Source organism: Colias eurytheme, chromosome 15, assembly GCF_061535395.1.
Source record: "Colias eurytheme isolate Ceu_HAF_F1 chromosome 15, ilColEury1 Martin Lab GWU primary, whole genome shotgun sequence".
Classification (NCBI taxonomy): domain Eukaryota; kingdom Metazoa; phylum Arthropoda; class Insecta; order Lepidoptera; family Pieridae; genus Colias; species Colias eurytheme.
The window spans coordinates 7852404-7871834 of record NC_142994.1 but is presented as its reverse complement, the minus strand read 5'-3'; the positions used below and the strand labels follow the sequence as shown (position 1 = coordinate 7871834).

At 36.9% G+C, this 19431-nt stretch overlaps 1 protein-coding gene across 1 annotated transcript; it reads right to left on the bottom strand.

Annotated features, from left to right (window-relative positions):
• Window positions 1-1123: 1123 nt before the first annotated feature.
• On the bottom strand, window positions 1124-17486 carry CycD (cyclin D). The gene is made up of 5 exons (XM_090109779.1): window positions 16809-17486; window positions 14184-14405; window positions 7927-8089; window positions 3626-3747; window positions 1124-3546 (listed from the first exon to the last, which is right to left on the bottom strand). Exons 1-5 carry the CDS (start codon window positions 17037-17039, stop codon window positions 3370-3372), a joined length of 915 nt encoding a protein of 304 aa, XP_089965905.1. The 5' UTR covers window positions 17040-17486; the 3' UTR covers window positions 1124-3369.
• Window positions 17487-19431: the final 1945 nt, after the last annotated feature.

The window sequence follows — 19431 nt, the reverse complement described above, 5'->3', positions numbered from 1 at the left end:
TAATGCTTCCATGTATATAATATTATTATGTATAATAATTTAATTCAAGGTGATTTGCAGCATTTGTATATGAAATTGTATAGTTTATCATTAAATGCTAATTGATTGAAATTAGTTTTTTATTTCTGTCTAAATGGACGTGCCCCTTAATGGTTATAATTTTAAAGTGCCAAATTACCTACCGGATTACCTTATGATTTTTGCATGTATATCTAATGCCAAGCATTGTTGCATGCATGCCAAGCAAGGTTTATATTATAGTATAATCAAAATTGTATCTGGTAGGTAATCCTTTCAAGATATCTGTTAAGAAAAATATTTGCTTAGACTACTCTTGAAAAAACATAGGAAATTAAAAATTTCCATTCAACACTTCCACAAGATTTTGTAATCTAAGAAAGGAACGTAGACTTCAGTACATCCATACTTAATATTATAAATGCGAAAGTAACTCTGTCTGTATGTCTGTTATTCAATCACGCCTAAACTACTGAACCAATTTGCATGAAATTTGGTATGGAGATATTTTGATACCCGAGAAAGGACATAGGCTTATAAATTTATAAAGAATAGAAAAAATTCGATCACGAGGCGGGACTCGAACCCGCATCCTTCGCGCCATTCCGGGGCGGATGCCTGACCAACTCAGCCACTCGTGACCCGCCAGAGCAATCGAATTTATTCTATTCTTTCAGTTTTATGTGTCTGAAGGGACACACCGCGCGCCATCTATTGAGATGATTAACAACCATTTCAATTTTCAACCAATATGAAGCACTTTTCAGTTTCAGTTTTGATTCCCTTGCAAATGTCGAAATTTGCGAAAATTTTCAGCATTTACGGCTGTATCTTCTGATTGCGTTGACATAGAAGTTTAATTTTATTACAGCTTGTATAGTGTATACGTAGTTTATTATTATTAGTCTGTGTCACAGCTTAAAGGTATTATAGACCTGAGTTTTTTGTGTGAGTGGTGAATATAAATGAATGTTAATCTTCCTAAGGATTAATATTCACTAATATTACTTTAAAAAAATGTGTTTCGTGTTACTGCGGATTATTTTTCTATGTACTTAATTAGTATACAAGGGACCGGATATTAGGAGGAATGTAAACAACATAATAATTTTGAACATTTTTTATTGCAGATTTTCAAATATCTACGTCATAAAGTCAACGATCATTCATTACAATGTACCTAACTTAAAAGTAATAATCACATATAAAAATCAAATAACGCTAAGTCACATAAAATCGCGTAAAGATTATAATCTTTAGAATTTAGAAGTTTATTAAAAAAACTTACACCAAATGTGCCATAGAAATATTAAGATCACGTCTGTGAGGAGGCCTTATTTTCCTAAGTTTTATATACAATTTCAAAAATATCTTAGCATTCAGCAAACTTACAAAATATTCTATTTCATAACAATCTTATTCTAATCTATGTCAAAAGCCAGTCCAAAGCCAAAAGCATTAAATAAACTATTATGTAACGCGTATTCTTTCCCACATAGTTTTACATACAATAACATAATATAAAAGATAGTTTTCTGATACACGCTATAATTATGTAAATACCACAACCGACATATTTACACATTAACTCTTTCGTCCGTTCACGAATCCACCAAACAATTGCGGATTAATTAGAATGGAATATACCTACATGTCATTAATATTGATTAACCGAAATAGCTTTATAGTCATTTACTTATGGCACCAATGCTTATAGCATAACATACTTTATATGTACATTTAAATAATGTTATTTACACATGGATATTCCTTAATGAAAAATATATAATTAGCATATAGGATAAATATATAACAAATATATTTCGTGTTCCGATAAGGCACTTAGGGGAGCACATCTCAAGCTTATATTTTATATGGAAGACGTTGGACTAATAATAATATGTTTTATTCTTAAATGCACTGAACGTTTTATATAATTACTTATAAGAAATAAATCTAGTAGATCTATAGATAAACTAACTTTAGCCTTGTCTAACTACGCCACCCGTACTTACAGTATAAACATAAAAATAACTAAAATAATATCTGTGGAAACTATATCACATTTTTAAAGTAAAGTTTTACTTATATTTTCTATAACATTACGTAGAAACTTTAAGTACGAAATTGTAATTCTAGACTATTGCATTTTACTTATATCCAAAGGTCAAATCGTTTTTAGGAACAATTATATGGAAATTAATTTCTAACTTCTAAATATAATATAAAATCAATCACATGTTTCTTCTTTCCAGATTTTGCTTATAACAATCTTACGAAATAACATAGTACTCCTAATTTAACATATTATGACTGGAAGTGACTATGAAATCAAGTTTAATCAGCTACATTAAACTATCACATTAAATGTTAGGCACTTATATACTAATTGTTGGTACAAAGTCAAAAGGAACGAGAATTCTTTCATCTTTTTATCATTTATTTTTTAAGTTTCGTAACTTTTAGACATTCGCTTCTATTTATTTGCCTACTGTGATATAAATGTATACAAAAATATAAGCAAGTTGCTGGTAATGCCATTTTTCTGTTGCTGATATAGATTATGGTAGATTAATATTTTACAAATTAAAAGCGTAATTTATTGCCTTCCCCCGATATACCTTGAATCTGATGAATATAATATTCAGTAAATAAAAAACCGGCATTACCGAAAGGTACTATATGTAAAGTAGATAATATGAATTTTTATTTTAAAATCTATAATATAATCTGAATATAAGCGAAAAGTTTGGATACATCAACATCACCAGATAATGTCCATGATTAATAGTCGCGATATCTATAATTCGATTTTCTGACAAGTAAATCCTATAAATAATGGCTGTAATATTTATTTTACGGAGAAAAAATTATATAACTTTGGTCCCGAATACAACATATAGCTTAGTCTAAATATGTTACAGCTATTTTTTTATAGTATCGAACTTGTGTCTGGCGATAATGAAAATTCTTTCTTATAAATAAAGAGGTAGATCGTAATTTCAAGACATTATCAACTAGAAATGAAAGGTGTTATCGCATTTCCTAAGATAATAGTTGGTTCAGTGCAATGCCTCCGTCGTGTTGTAAGAAATATTTTAAGACTAGAGGCTAATATACAAGTAGCGAATAGCTCACCGTTATAACATCTATCAACATTAACTTCCTAGACTATTCATGCAATAAGAAGGTACCTACGTTAGACACAATATGCAATTGTCAGTCTTGGTATCAGTCCTTGATCACGGATGCACCGTAAAAATGTTCTAGTTTATAGTATTTTCGTACTAATGCACCGAAATTAAAGCAACGGCCCTCGGGCTCCCTTAACCGGATTCTTTCTTCTGAGGGTTAAAAGTGTACGTCTCTGACATCGGTGGGAGTGGCGGCGTTGTTGTGGGCTTTGTCATTGTTGGGGGGAGGCGTCCACCCTGCCGCCTCCCGGGCTTGTCCGTTTGGGACTGCGATCACATCGATCAGCCCTTGCACCATCTCCTCGATCTGCTCCAAGCACGTTTGGAGGCAGTCCTGTTGATAAAAGATACGGTTAGTTGAGTGGCTTTAAAAAATAATAATATAAACATTAAATTAATAAAAAGATACTTACCAAATCGATGCCAGTTAAATCGTGTAAGCGCGGAAGATGTCCATCTACGCCGAGACCCCGCAGAGCGGCTGCAATGCTGCTCGAAGCGAGTGTGCTCGCGGAGTACAAAGTGAACTCGTAATCTGTAACAAGGAATATTGTTTTCAATTATCGCTCTCGACTCAACATAGTGAACAATGTACCTACTTCCTATTAAATTTGCCCTCAATAATGCTATACCTATAATTCCCGCAAGTTATTGCAGCCTATGATTTAAATAACAAACGAACGTTTTGCCGAGCGATATCAGTTCGAAACCGGGTCAGTATGCTTACACGGTAAGTGCATAGGTACGTATAAAGCGGATGTGAAACAAAGTTATTATGTTTAACGAGCATCAACCGAGTGTCATGAAAATATTTCGCTTATGCTGTAGAAAAGTACGTGGAAAGTTTAGACAATGTCAACACATTAGCGGTGTGCCGCGAGGAGTAAAGGAGTATCGGGTAATGAAATGTGCCTTTCTCCTTCCCGCAGGTTGTTGGTCCCTGTCTGGAGAGTGCAGCCTCAATGGAGCCGGCATCCGCCCTCACGGCCGCATTCCTTCGCTGCGCCTGCGCGCCCGATTCACCGGAATATTTCTCACGAGCTCGCTCTGGCATAACATTATTATACCTATAAGATAGCCTAAAAAGGAACCTACTATCGACCAATTCAGGCCTGGACAAGTCTGATTGAATTGATCAAGCTGTATTCGTAAAATGCTGTAATTGGTTTCAAATTAAACGTAAGAAAACGTTATTTCTTGGTTCTTAAATAGGTAGTTTTACCTTAACCTAATCTACAAATTACACGTAGGACACCGTGACACGTGTAATTTTTTGGGTAAACCAGAAAAAAATGTATTCGATGAATACCTGTAGCCTCCGTTTTGCGGAAGGTTATTTAAAAATGTCATGTAACTACTTAAACAAAGTGGTTAGGTACCTACCTAATCCTACCTATCAGGGTCCCAGACATAATTTATAATGTTGATGCTACGCTAATTAATGATCCTTATTCCGTTTCGAATAAATTATCGTTTCCCGGTCGACATTATAATTTGATAAAACACGAGGAAAATTCATTTGACCTTTACAATTAATGAAATACTCGTACACAACTGTTGAATGTGCACCAGGATTAATAAATATATCGATAAAAAACTAAAACAACTGTTGGCATTGAAGAAGCTCGCAATTTCAAATACTGAAAAGTATGGGAACGTTGACGATGTGAACGGAGCATCCAAGAGCTCTCCATTCATTATTAAGTATATTCCATTATATTGAACAGCGTATGGATACCGAACACTCTTTCAGCTTTATTTAAAGGTTTTTTTTAATTTGCATGGCGGCATACCCGAGATAAAGGGTCTGGGCTGAGGGAAGGAACAAAAACGAAGATATGAAACAACGAGAGCGGCCGCTCACTCGTTTGCATAATCTGATGTTAATCAAACATTGAAGCCCTACCGCCTCGACCGACGGCGACCGGTCCCACGACCAGCGGAAAGCGATGCGTAGCAGAGGAATTTCGGCCTCTCAACCTTACTAATATACATTTTGTTTGACATCATTGGCTTTTCATCGTCATACAAGAAGTAAATATGTAATTGTGAGGTGTGTAATTTCGGTATTGTCACAGACTTACATTTATAGCCAATGAGTCGCCAATGACATAATCGTCTCATTAGGTATTATCGTTGTACATGTATGGAGGTACCCATAGAAATCTAAATAACAAGACACATAGAAGGGCTATAATGTCATAATTCGTATGAAAACCGCTGTCGCCAAAATCAACACATTCAAACCGAAAGCTAAACAGTACACACAAGTAAACTATGCCTTTTATTGGACAGCTTGATTTTAGTGAAAACTAACTTATCTATTAAATTAAGCTTTTGAATATGTATCCTAACGCACGAATTTACGGTTTATTTTAGAATAACATCCCTAAGTATATGAGACTTTTTGCTCCAATACGAACAAACGTGATAATAAGAATGGTCGACTGTGTCATTCATTGTTATTTCGATTACTATGGTGACACTCGTAATACTTGTAAATATTCTATAATTTTAAGGAAAAACGGCATTATTTCTAAAAAAAAATATTTTCCGATGAAATATTATTCCTTTATAAGTATAACTACAACTTGTGGAAGAATTTCCGCAATGGGAATTGCTGAAACACACCATGTATACACTCATACGTCTCCAGAGCAACTGAACAGTGACGAATGCACTGGTGATGTGCAAATCACCTGAGTGGCGACAAGGTCACGCACGCTTACGACTTCTAGTGTCTTGTTATTTAGATTTCTATGGAGGTACCACAGACATCATCGTAGCGAGCGACTAACGTTCAACGTCTATTTGCGAGGTGAACGATCTCGCGAGGCCGCGGTAGTAGGTAACTAGTAACTACTAACTAAACGAATAAGTAACGAAAAATTTACCAGTGCCTCTTTCATAAAGAAGTTTTTATTCCGAAATCTATGCGGTATCTTATCTACACAATCAAAGACCAAACCGAAATTGATCGCGTAAAAATGTTCGCTATGCTCAATTATTGCATTAACGAGTCTATCGTTGTAACATCAGCTGCGGTATAAACTTTAATATAAATGTATATACATATATGTATAATTTATCTTCAACAAAGCTCCGCTGAACATGTCAGTACTAAAATAACCCATTACAAATTTAATACCCCGGCAAGTTATGACTCCTCTGAGTAAATTGTGCCATTCGAATAATGATACATAATGCGGGTTCGCTCGATACCGCGAAGTGTAACTACCACTTCATGCAGGGCAGTTGCCGACACTTAGGCAGCTTTATATGCGAACACAGTATACAGTGTAAACTCTGAAAACTACTTGGTACTACCATATTGTAATGTTAATTTCATAAATTCACTTTAAAGACAAGCAAATAATGTACTGATCCCCTTCCCTAATTTGAGATAATAACTACTAAGTACTAATCTGTATTTCTCATACCTATTAGTTATCTATAGTAGTACATGGAATTTATGCACCGCTTTATGCACTTAAACTTGCTTAATCCCGATTCGCAAATAAAGTAGGTAAGCGATTATACTATCTGCTGTCTGACAAGTGAGAGATGATACCTGAGGAGCAAGTGAAATAAAAGAGCTGGAGCGTGAACTCCACCAAAAAAACGACACGACTGCGGCGGCGAACAACAAAAACCGTTGCATAAAAACATATGATCCCATGAGGGATCGTCGGGGCGGCGGGGCGCGGGGGGTGCCCGAGGCGTGCTGGAATGCGCTCGAGCGAGCGGCGTGGGAGGCGCCGCCGCCACACACACTCGCCCTCTCTAACCCTCACTGTAAACAAACCTATTCACATCCCAGCATCCACCCGATCCTCACTAAAGAAGCTAACAAAAATTTGCACGCAACCTACGATAGCTTATTTCAGCTCAACATCTAGAAATTAATTGCCTTTCCTACGAATAAACGTTGACGTACTCCAATTTAGACAATTAAAAACAAAATGAAGGTTAATGCGATGAAATTAGGTAAATTGTTGATTTTTGAGCTTATGTTCATCGTGACTGCACGTTATTCAGCAGACAATTAGTTTCCGGTAATTAGCTTAGCGTAGTAGGTAAGCTTAGCGTAGATACTGTAGTGAACTGCAACTTTGTGGCCCAACCATGAGAGCCTCCGGTCGTTGAATGGGTAAATCATTTGGAATGCACGGTTTATGACGTAAAAGGAACATGAGTATGCATCCGAAAACTATTCCGGTTTCATAGTGCTTGTACTCTATTCATCGGTCGTGTTAAGTTCAGTGACACGTGACATGCAATGATGGACGAGCTAGGTGGATCGAATGCGACATTGAGCCATGACGTGTTATCGCGAATCGAGATGCTAATTAAAATCTGACGCCGCAAACAAAGCGTATTGATTGGCTTAACCCTTCGATGGGACGTGAGAAACGAAGGCCTTATGACTTCATCATATTGATAGCGTCAAGTAAAATATAATTTTATAATGTAGGCAATTAACATAATTCTTGCGTGAACGCTGTTATTGAATACATTATATAGAATAATATTAATTAGTACTATTAATATGAAAAAAGGCTATAGGAGTATATCCTATTGAGTTACTACACGCATCATAAATATGGATTATGATCTATGGGAGCTCATAAAAATATTATTAATAACTATGCAGTTATATCTAGTTGCAGAAAGGTTCGTTTGTCTAGAGATTATGGGAAGAAAAAGATCTTACCTCTCGCTGCTAGCGATATGAAGGTTTGTGCGTGCCTGTGAACCATTTCGGTATTCACACGGCCACGTAACGGCAGCCGGGACAAGAGAAGTGGAAGAAAGTCATGGGCCGTCACTCCAGCTACGTCCCATTTTAGCTTGGACAGCACTAGCAGTTCCCAACTCTGTGGACAAAACGATTTATTTCATATTTTCATATTATAACGACACAATAAATAATCCTTCAAGTCTAGGGCAACGAACTAAGTACATGACTTCAAGAAGTCTTGTTTTTCAAGGAACTATATTATGATCGGTTATAATTACAGTTTATTAACAATCTTAAAAAGTTAATTTATTCCTTTCGTGTAATATGTTATTCTATCATATTATAAATGTAACATTATTATGCAATATAGTTAAGTTAAGCTTAGTGTTCAGTATCGCTGCCTATCGATGTATACTAATGCAGGAAACTTATGACAAGCATAAAAAGTATTAGCAAAGCTAAATAGCTCGAAAGCGGATCGAACACAAAGAAGTGCTTATTGGCTAGTACAATAATGCTGCATTCCAGTCGCCACATCCGCTAACTATAATCGTAAACACGCCGAGTTTCGCTTGACTTCCCGGAACGGAGCGTAGGTAGTCCCCGGTACATTGTTATACTATCAACTTTATATTTTAATCATATTCGGTTTTTAGACTGCCTCACTTAAAACTTTTCCATTGATAACACAATATAGAGACTAGAGAGTATAACATTATTATAGTCAATTGTTATTAACAATGACTTTATATTTTATGTAAACACAATATAAATAAAGTTTCTTTCTCCGTTCGAATTTTATCTAATAATTTTGGCTGACCTAGATTAATTACTCATAAGCGTTCAGATAATGACGACCTTTATATGTAAAGTTTGCGATATGAATGGTTTTATGAATAACTTGATTATTTTGTGCTCACTCACACATCCACATGTCAGCGATGCATGGCCGTTGACAGATAATACTCGATGTTTACTTAACTCAAACGATGGGGTCGTCCGAAGCGGCAACGTTTACTTTACTATCCCAAACGAATGTGTTTCGAATATCGATAAGGATAGAGTTCAGATTTGAGTGTTAAGATGTAAAGTTAAGTCAAAATGGTTTTCAACATGCAGCACTTGTGAATGAACGAAGGTTCATCACTGGAAGTCGCACGATATAAGATCGTGTGTCAGTGTGCGTCAACTAACCGTGAGGTCTAAATAATCCGGTTAATGTGTAGGAGATAATAATAGCTTATAGGATGCTTCGAAACTAAAAAGAACAGGTGAGCGAAAGCGGTTAACGATATGGTGGTATGCGGGTCGACCGCGAACTGAGAGGATTCCGTCTCTTCGCGAGTCGCTATCATTGAAAAGCTTCGGACACAATACGATCATAAAGCATTCACCGCAGACATCGCCACCTATATACCAGCCGGATGTTCTGTCTCTATGCTAGATTGAGACGATGAATTGAGATCGATGTGCTTGAAATTTTAGTACTATTTAGAATTATAATACGGGCGTGTGAATGTACAAATATAACTTGATACGTGTGGAATGCAGCTCATAAATTTCCAAGTCGGTGTTCATTAGAAGCTGACCGGCGCGGGCGCGGCGGTGGCAGTTATAGAACCACGTTACAGCCAATAAAGCGCGCTATGCAAACAGCCCTCGCCGCGAGTCGCGAGTCGCGACACACTCGCTGAATTCCGTTCTCGGTTCCCATGCTTTATCCAATTTCATCGAACTGTGCTGCTGCGCTATTGCCGACAAACAATGAGCTTTACGCGCAACCATAATGTTTATCAAACTTATTTTTCCCGTTTAAAATAATTCGTGAGATATTAATATATAATTATTTTTTATTGCAGGAAATATGAAATAAATCCGAGAAGTTTTAGGTCTTCAGACATTATAGACAGTTCATTGCCAACGTTACGGTCGGAAGCCTAACAAGTACGCTTGAATACGTAAGTTACCTCGAGTGTGCAAAACGTGATACGCATACTTGTAGAGCTTACGTAAGACTCATCACAGCAAATTCCTGTAAAGTGTATGTTTGGTGATTGCAGAATACATTCTTGAGTAATGTCAATTTTGAAATCACGAAGCATTTAATGTTTAGTACGATTTATTGTAGTTGCTGCAACGTTTCTTTTAACTTTACTGTAAATTCATAGATTTGTGTCTGTATTATGTTAAATGCAAATTATAATGAGCAACAGTCAATAGTGCGTAAAATTCTATCGTAACCACATAATCCATACTTTTTCTTCTCATTGCTTGCGCCCGCATAGATGGTGTTTTATTTAACTGGTACGACTTGACATTTTATTGCCGTTAAAAGACTTTAAGTGGTGAACTCTTCAATGATGACGAAAAGTAAGAATAAAACAAAGTTGAATTTATTGATTTTAAAAGTATTTATAGTTATATTCAATCTCATCAGAATAATTTAATTTCTATACCTACAAGAATTTCAAACTGTATAAATGTATATTTCATAAATTAATAGGATATTCTTTGAAAGAAGGTATTAGGGTGGGTAACCAACTTAATGTAAGCATGATGTTCATGAGCTATTATTAGGTAAGATATAAAACTAAAAAAGTATAAACAATATATTAATAGATCTCAACGTTAATGTTACTGTTGGTAATACACGTTTGAAGTAAGTTGTTAAAATATTTCTTTAGGCACCGACTATTCATAAGTTACAATAATAATTTCTGAGAGCATTCTCTTAATCGTATAAAAACCATCGATTTGAAGAACACGTAGATGGTATATTTATGGCTGTGCTAAGTATGGTGATAATATGAGTTGTTCTGGCTACAATCGACGGAGTTTCTTTGGAAAACAGCAAGGACCCGACCGCCTCGCGTGGAATGCGACTCGTTCAACCCCGCTCCCCCCACACTCGCCTGAACATTAACGACTACTCTCGTGGGAAACAATAGTAAGAAAGTACGACTCGAATTCAATAAGATCTAGTTATTGCGAAGCACCCATTATGTTTTCTTAGCAGTTCTATAATTGACGATGATTCGAACGATCTAAGACACGCACGAGGTGTCATAATTTTGTTGTATTAGCAAAAACAAATAGCAATAGACTTTGCTAATCAGCACGGGAAGTTTCATTAACGTCAGAAACGAACGTTACAGAGTCGTGAGATCTGCAAACATGTGTAGTGTTGTTTTACTCTTTCTCTGTGTGTACTGTGTAAGGTTTAGTCGAGATTGCTAATGATTTTTAGCTTTTGTGATGTTACACTGTTTTATTTTTTCATTTTATGTAAAGAAAACATTGTTTAATTCTCCAATGTATTAAAATTTTAGTAATTATTGTTCGGGTAAATGAAAATACTATATTCCAAAGTTTCTCTGACGCTTTGCATCATCTTTCACATTTGTAATCTTTAGGTGTTTCATAATAAGTATGTATATAAACAAAAAGATAGCGTCGCAAAACATAATGAAGAGATACTGTTAATTAAGAAAATATTACTTTTTCTATGTCAAAATAGATACGGACTTATTGGATTTACACTTTCTTAATCTTAACATAATACATTTTTAAATGTAGGTACTGTTTGGATGTGAGAATGCGATTTTATGATCAAACCGAGGTTGCGCGTGAACCCTGTATTAAAGCTGTCTCCGGTGAAACCTTTTTGTTTGCATCTCAAAGCCCTTGACGGACTTAATACTCACAATACCAATCACCGCCCTTTACAGAAAGTATTCTATAGTACCTATTAGGTAGCTTTTTTTCTAAATTTGATTGTTTCTTTTCATTCATTATTCAAATAATTAGTTTCGTATTAATTACTAACACATCCGCAGCACCGGCCGGCTGCCATTCGTCTCACTTGGTTAATCCATTATAGACGAGCGTAACTTTACATGCAGCCAGTGTGACGGCGTTATGCGATCGTAAGAGTAAAAATACACATTTAATTATCGTCTAAAACACGACGTGGCTTTAGTTCTTTTGAAATCACATTTAAAAAAATACTAAAAATAGCTTTTTTCAATACTTTCAGGGGCCGAGTTTAAACTCCTGAATATGTCTACGATATTTCGTAGCTGCTCTACGCTGCTGCTACGAGTCATGTCTTATTAGAAATAAGATAGTTACAAATAAAATAAATCATTATTTTACTTAACTTGACTCAAAACAACATTTTTACGAAATGATTTAACGCTTTTATAGTATTCGTGACATTGTACTGAGTTATTAAGTCAAAACAAAAAAATCAAACTTTCTTCACCGCTTGAGTTAATTACAGGTAAAATTTTAATTAATTCGGAACCTTATTGGACTATACTTTGCCTTAAATTCAATTTCAAATAGAAATTAATCAAATTCTGCATTTTAAATGCATGAGACGTTAAAAAAACGTGGCTATACGATCGTGACTTATAGGAAATGCGCAGTCTATAAAAGCTTACTCAAGTGTGAAAAATTATAAATAGTCAAATTGAATGTATAATTTCATTTGGCGCTGGGCGTCGAGTTCACGCCAGCGCTTCGGCGGTGAGCAAGCGAGCAAGGTTAGTCGCGGTCGTGCGGCCGTGAGAAAAAATAAGCGGCATGCTTCGTCTGTAATTGGTCTGATTGAAACGCGGCTCTCGTTCGGCGGTGCTTCCGAGAAGCCTGTCGGCTCGTTAGGGGACACTGTCCGCAGGGTAGCCCTCCTCCCGGACCCGCTCCCTGCCGCATTCCTTATCGAACGAACCGATTTTGGACCTAAACTTTTTTCCGACCGAAACAATGATGCAATTCAACTTACTCGATTCGAAAATTATCGTAATTTGCGATAAATTGATTTGCGGAATAGTTTCACGTGAAAAGATATGATTTACCCGATAGCGGGCGGTTACCGCAGTCACGTAACCGCTAACGAAACGAGTGAATATGGAATGCGTTTAAAAACAGGCCAAGTAAAACGTATGACGTTAAAGATGCGGCGTGCACTTATTATCTACGGGAGGACAGGCGGGGCCCCGTCGGGTGGCCGCGTCGCAACGCTCCAAATGCACCGCACGGCGCACATCCACACACGATACATTCAACGCAAATGTAAATAACGTACCTATTATACTTTGTTATTTTGGGGATCGTCAATATTATGCGCACCTTCCGACACAATTGATGATATTATAGCACAACCGAATAATATAGGTATTAAGGATTAAGGAGAGCCACACGATTTATATTTATTTTTTACAATATTTAAAAATTAAAATCATTGAGATTTATGTGTATTTCAATAAAATATGAATCATGTTTTCCTATTTTATTTATATTTATAAAATGAAAAAAGAGACGAAGAATGTTGTATCTACTTCACACCTACAGCCTACAGGTGATGTATCGAAAAGATCGCAGACGTAGGTAAATAAATTACAGTTAATGTGAATGATATTTTAAGGTGAACGAGTTTTTCATAGAAATTGTATTTAACAATGACGTTCTTCGGTAACAATTTTGATACTTATAGTATTTAAAATATTTTAAGTACCTAGTACCAGTGCGTATTAATAACTGCTTTTAATGGAATATTTTATTATAGGGTAAATAGAGTATGAATTTTATAAAAACAATGTAGATACTACATTCGCACTCGTATAAGCATATATATGTATTGTTAAAGAAAAATATTGAACTGCATAATATTTTGATCAACTGTTTCATCGCGTGGAAAGTTAATTAGGTACTAGATAGCGTCTTACTTTATTCCTATGTGAACTTATTAATCTACGGTGGAAATAGCTCGTAGCTCCGGTGGGCAATGACCGCATAATTTGATTTACAAGGCTTGTAGAGGATGCGTGATTACGAAAAATATTTAGAATTTTTTAAAACGTTAACATCTCCGACATAGCTACATAGTACCTACATACTTAGTGGCATGTGTACGAGTGTATAAAACAAAATTGTAATTTATAATTGCCTGTCTACAGTCTAGACTGTATTATGCAATACGTAGAATTTATTCCATAACTTTTCTATAACTTTCATCGTCTACTTACTACAAAAGTACTATAATCAATTTTGAAACATTCCGTCAACATAATTATTAATATAACGGATATCATATAGATATTAAACGTTTTATTACTTACGAATTGCAGTATTCATTAGATAAACAGAGGTCACACTATATTGCACAATAATGTCATTATATTTAAGTAGGTACGATACGTTTTATGAAAATTGTAAGTGAAACTTACGCATAGATCTGTAAGAGTGATGCTGTTAGCTGTGTAGAAGACCAGTAAATCTGCAGGTAGCCCTCGAGAGCTCGGTTCCCGTAACTTCGATGCCAGTAACAGGCACGCAGTTCCCAACAGTTGCAACTGACTTTTGCCAACGGTACATGTGCTCAAAAACCGATCCAAATAAGATATCGCCAAAGGGAATACCTCCTCCTGACAGCTCTGGTCTTCGCACACCTGTGAAAGAAGAATTAACTTTATAGTAGTGTATTCATCGAGAAATAGAGCCGGCGGCGCCGCACCCATCGACGATTTTATCACACGGAATTCCTGATAACCTATATATTCCATAAAATTGAAATTCACACTAAGTGCGATAAAAACAAGGCATGTTACTTTCCTACTTGAGTTTCTTATCGAAATTGTTACAAGTACGTTTCTTCGCTAAGATATTCCAACGCGTAACAATTATTTACATAGATACTCAGCACATTATACATAAATATAAGCTCTGTTGCACCGTTGTTTTCGCAATAAGGAAGATTTAACTAGGCATTGTTTCGAAAAATCGTGCATCGTTGCAATTAGCGGTGTATGATCGTATAAAATGATTAGTTTCCAGTGTGTCTCTAAATGAAAAGGAGAAAGTGAAGCAGACTGCATTGAACTAGTTAGTAAATAGAGAATGTCACGAGAGACGCGAACTGTTCCCACATAGTTTCGCACGGTGTAATCTGAAGCAACGCGGATGCACCGTCTACAGTCTACACCGACCATTGTAGCTACGGTATATGTACAGTAGGTACTCACTACTCAGTCGACTCTCACGCCCATGAGCTCACTGTCAGCTGATTAACTCATGTCTCCGCTAAACGGGCCTTTGTTCTGTTACCAGATACAAGAATGTAACAATGCATCAACGTCATTATCATGAAATGTTGTAATCATTAGTTGTAACTTGTAATCATTAAATATGCATTCAAAAAGTTTACTCGGCGAAATTATTTTTTAATTTCGTTAAGTATTAGACCTGGATTTTATATAGGTATGTATAAACATTATGTATAAAGAACCCACACATATTATTATTTGACATTATGTTTCCAGATAAAAAGTAATGAGTTTCAAAGTCACCTCATTAAGATAAGTCATTTTTGCGAAAATGCAAAAGGCGGAAATGGCAGAATAAATAATAATAATTATGTATTGTCGCCATTATGACGATGGATTCAGGATAAATATCGGTTTTCATAGAATTTATGAGTACCTACCTAGATAAAAGGCATTAATTTGAATTAGTATATTATGTATGAATAATGAATATGTATATGTATGTATATGTATATATACGTAATTTACCTATCAGAAATATCAATTTTAAATTTAGGCGAGCATATAGGTACTTCTATTATAATATTTGGACGACTAATCTACAGTTGAATGTTGCTAATCAACGAAATTAAATGAATTGCTTTTTAATGAACTAGGAACGTTGATGTGTCATCGACCTTTCGGGAACCGAAGCGATTTTCGGTGGTTGTCTCGTAATTTGGTATGCGACTGGTTTCACGTTTAAATGGTACCTAACCATAAAGTGGCAAGTGGTAGTCGCAACGAGGCAATGCGCCGCCATCGCAGCGGTGACGTCAGCGGACCGCGCCGCTCCCACGTGGCCGACTCGGCTTCACAGCTGACTGCTCTCATATGGCCTCAGATACATCCAATACCTCCTACTCGATAGATAATCCTTATCATTTAAAAATAACGCTTTCCTCCCCGAATGCTTATCGTAGTAATATTATATTTTATCAACAGAGCTTCATATAATACAATCAACGGAATACGTGGTGACGTTAATTATGCGCTGGAAGTCGTATGTACATAATATCTACTTGTCTACTAGCAAAGATAAAGGCGCGTCCGGCGTCAGCTGTATGCGTGTCAAAAACAGCTGATTATTCAAATAGAACGAGCGAGTCGCATCGGTCGGCGACCGCCTGCGCGTTCCGGCCGGGGCCCCTCGCGCAGCTCCACTACGCCAACTACGCGAGTACATTCCGAATGATTACAACATAATGACTTTACATTTCTAAACAAATTTCATGTCGGTCTGAAGTCTGAACACATCTTTACTTTTTAAAAACACCTCTACAAATATCAGTGTTAAACAGTAATATTACTTTTTACAGACATATTGTAGTTATTCATAAAAACAACAAGTATTTATTACCTACTAATAGGCTTTGAACAAAATATCATTCCTCTTACAAGATTCCTATACGAAAGCAGTATAAACATAATCAGCTGATCGTGTAAACAATGAAACCGATACCCGTATAATATTGACAGTAACACATAAAAACCTGACCTAGTTGTTAAATGCACCGGATTATTATAAACACGTTTTTGAGACGGCACATCCGTACACATACATCAATAGAGATCAGAGATTAACATTCCAGGGCAGGTACTATAGTCTAGAATCGGCATGAATCATCCGTGGCGAGTGCATACGGTGCCAGAGATGATGGTACCTACACGTGGCCGAGTGCCGAGTGGCGAGTGGTACGAGCCGAGCGACAAGATGGCGAACGAGCGGGGTGTGGGTGCGGCATGAGCATGCGGCTCCGGTGCGCTCACCTCTAGCATCCACTCGGCGACCACTCGGCGCATGTGCGGAGTGACCTCGGTCTGCACGGTGCCGAAGTAGTTGGCGGTGACCGCGTAGCGCTCCTCCGTGCGCAACAAGTTGTCGAGCACGCGGCGGCGCATCAGCACCGGGTCGGAGGCGGCGGCCGGCGCCGGCGCAGGCCCGGGCCTGCTGCGCTCGCCGCTCCCGGGACTCACGCGCTCCGCGCACAGCAGCTCCATGGCACCGCACAGCGGCTTATCAAGGGCTCGACTCGGCGTAGTCGTGTCGGCGGACAGCTGATCGAGCGCGCGAGCGGTAGGCGGTTGTGCGAGAACGTTGTGTTGCGACGACGGCGAGAGCCCGAGTCACAGTGAGTGAGCGGCTGGTGCGAGCGACCGGCCGGCGAACATATGATCGGAGGGGCGCGGGGCGGGGCGCCGCCTGTGAGGCCCGCACGCAGGTTTCTCCCGATTCGACGTTCGAATAATAATACATAACACGTTTTCTTGCTCGCTCACATTCTATCCTGATTCTTGCTTCTCATTCTGTTATTTACAAAATGAGATGGATTCCATGGCTTGATTATTACAGTGCCCATACCCCACTATGAAACCTTTGTATATATGCCGATAACCGAATATGTCAGTCGTTAATTAAATTTTGTATGCTACTTTACCCGAATGGGGATAAGTTTTCCAAAATCCAACGAAACATAGGTATGATATGAATATAACAATAATTATTAATACCTACTCATAAAATTTGGAAACAATAGGTACCTACCAAAAAAGTCAAAAATTTATAGAACTAACTACCTACCTACTTACCTAGGTAACACATATTAAAGAAGTTTTAGTTGGTTCCTTCCTAATTTATAAGGTCCAGTAGGTATTAACTGTATTAACTTAACACACTATTAAGTACCTACTCGGTAGGTAGGTAGGTATGTACCTAGGTACACTATGAGATTGTTGTATGTACAATAATTAATACCCAAATTTACAAATCAAAGAGATCGATAGATACCTAAGTAGGTAGACCGTACCTAGGTATAATGCAATACAAAAAAATATTGCAGAAGCGTGATTTCATAAGGAAAAATTATAAATAATATTAAATATTGTTATTCGGTAGGTATAATTCGGTGCAAATTGCATTGTCATTGTGGACACAAGGCAAACAAAAATAAACACTTGTAAACTAGGTAGGAAACTAGGAACATACCTACCTAAGTTAAAAAAAATAAAAATATTCGCTGCCTAAGGTTCCCTTCATTTTGTTGCATATTATAATTTGATTTATTCATTTTAGGACTTAGGGGGTAATAAAAATAAACATCAAAACAATCATCTTCCAATATAAAATAGCATGACATCATCATATATCTACATTTATGTTTAAAATTCAGCCATTTACTGCTTCGCATACCTATACATATAAACATATTATAAATTTCACACTGTTGCGTTGTCTCATTTCACTCCAAGCAAGAATCGTTAGAATCCAAAAAAAAGTGTTAATTTCTGTTGCTACGCCGTGGATGAGGCTGTCCAAAAATCGTGTCATGAACTTTTCACTTGTCGGATCGTTGACGAGCGAAAGGTATATGGAAATAGGTATAATATAAAGACTGGTTTGTATTCATATTTTTAAATTCATTCGTAGATATGAGTGTCTAAGTTTTCATGTATGTATAGTTAGGTAAGAATACAATGAAAATCGATTTATTAATAACTAGGTATTCACTTAATTTTGCACGACTTGCAGAATGAAGCTATATTGTGCCAACTACCAATTGTTTCATTCGTTTCGAAGCAAAAACGGTGAAATAAGACAATATATTTATGGTGATGATCGATTTGTAATAAAAACAAGTACAATATCAATAACGGTAATTAAACATACTTTAAATAGGTAGACCTACACAGGTACCTACTCAATTAACTCATTTCCTTCTCTAGTGAAAAGCTTTTTAACGTGAGTTTGCAATTGTCTGGGAATTTAATAGCGGTACGTGGAACTATGAGCATGAGAAACTGACATAGAGTTATTAATAATTATTATTATTGCCTGATATCTCATCGAAGGCGTATATATATATGAGTATATAGGTACTAATAATTTCCTTGATCGAAACACCTACATTAAATAGTGTAATTGGGTAAATAATGTTATATAGGTACTACATATAACAATATTTAATATATGTATTCTTACTCCTTACAAGCGGACTGCGGTCCGCCTCGGCTTCGCCCGTGGTATACATGTTTATGTTTTCTCTACGTTCGAGTTCATGTGACCTCTAGTTATGCGCTTACCACCACATTTTGTGATTCATTTTTATTAGGTATCTATACAGGGTGTCCCACTATTGGTAATTGGTATACTAAGCGCGAAGAGACTTGTAGTTTTGCATGCACTAATCACGTAAGAATGGCGCAAACTTGTTTCCGAAGGTTGCAGATCCTGTGATGAGTCTTGGTTCAGAGTACTCGCAGACAGAAGGAGGAAACGCCACCAAGACGACTCTGAATCGGCTTCTGCAAACTTCCCCTGTCCGACCTGCGGAAAAGTGTGTCGATCCCGCATTGGATTGTTTGGACACCAGAAATATTGCTCAGGCAACACACT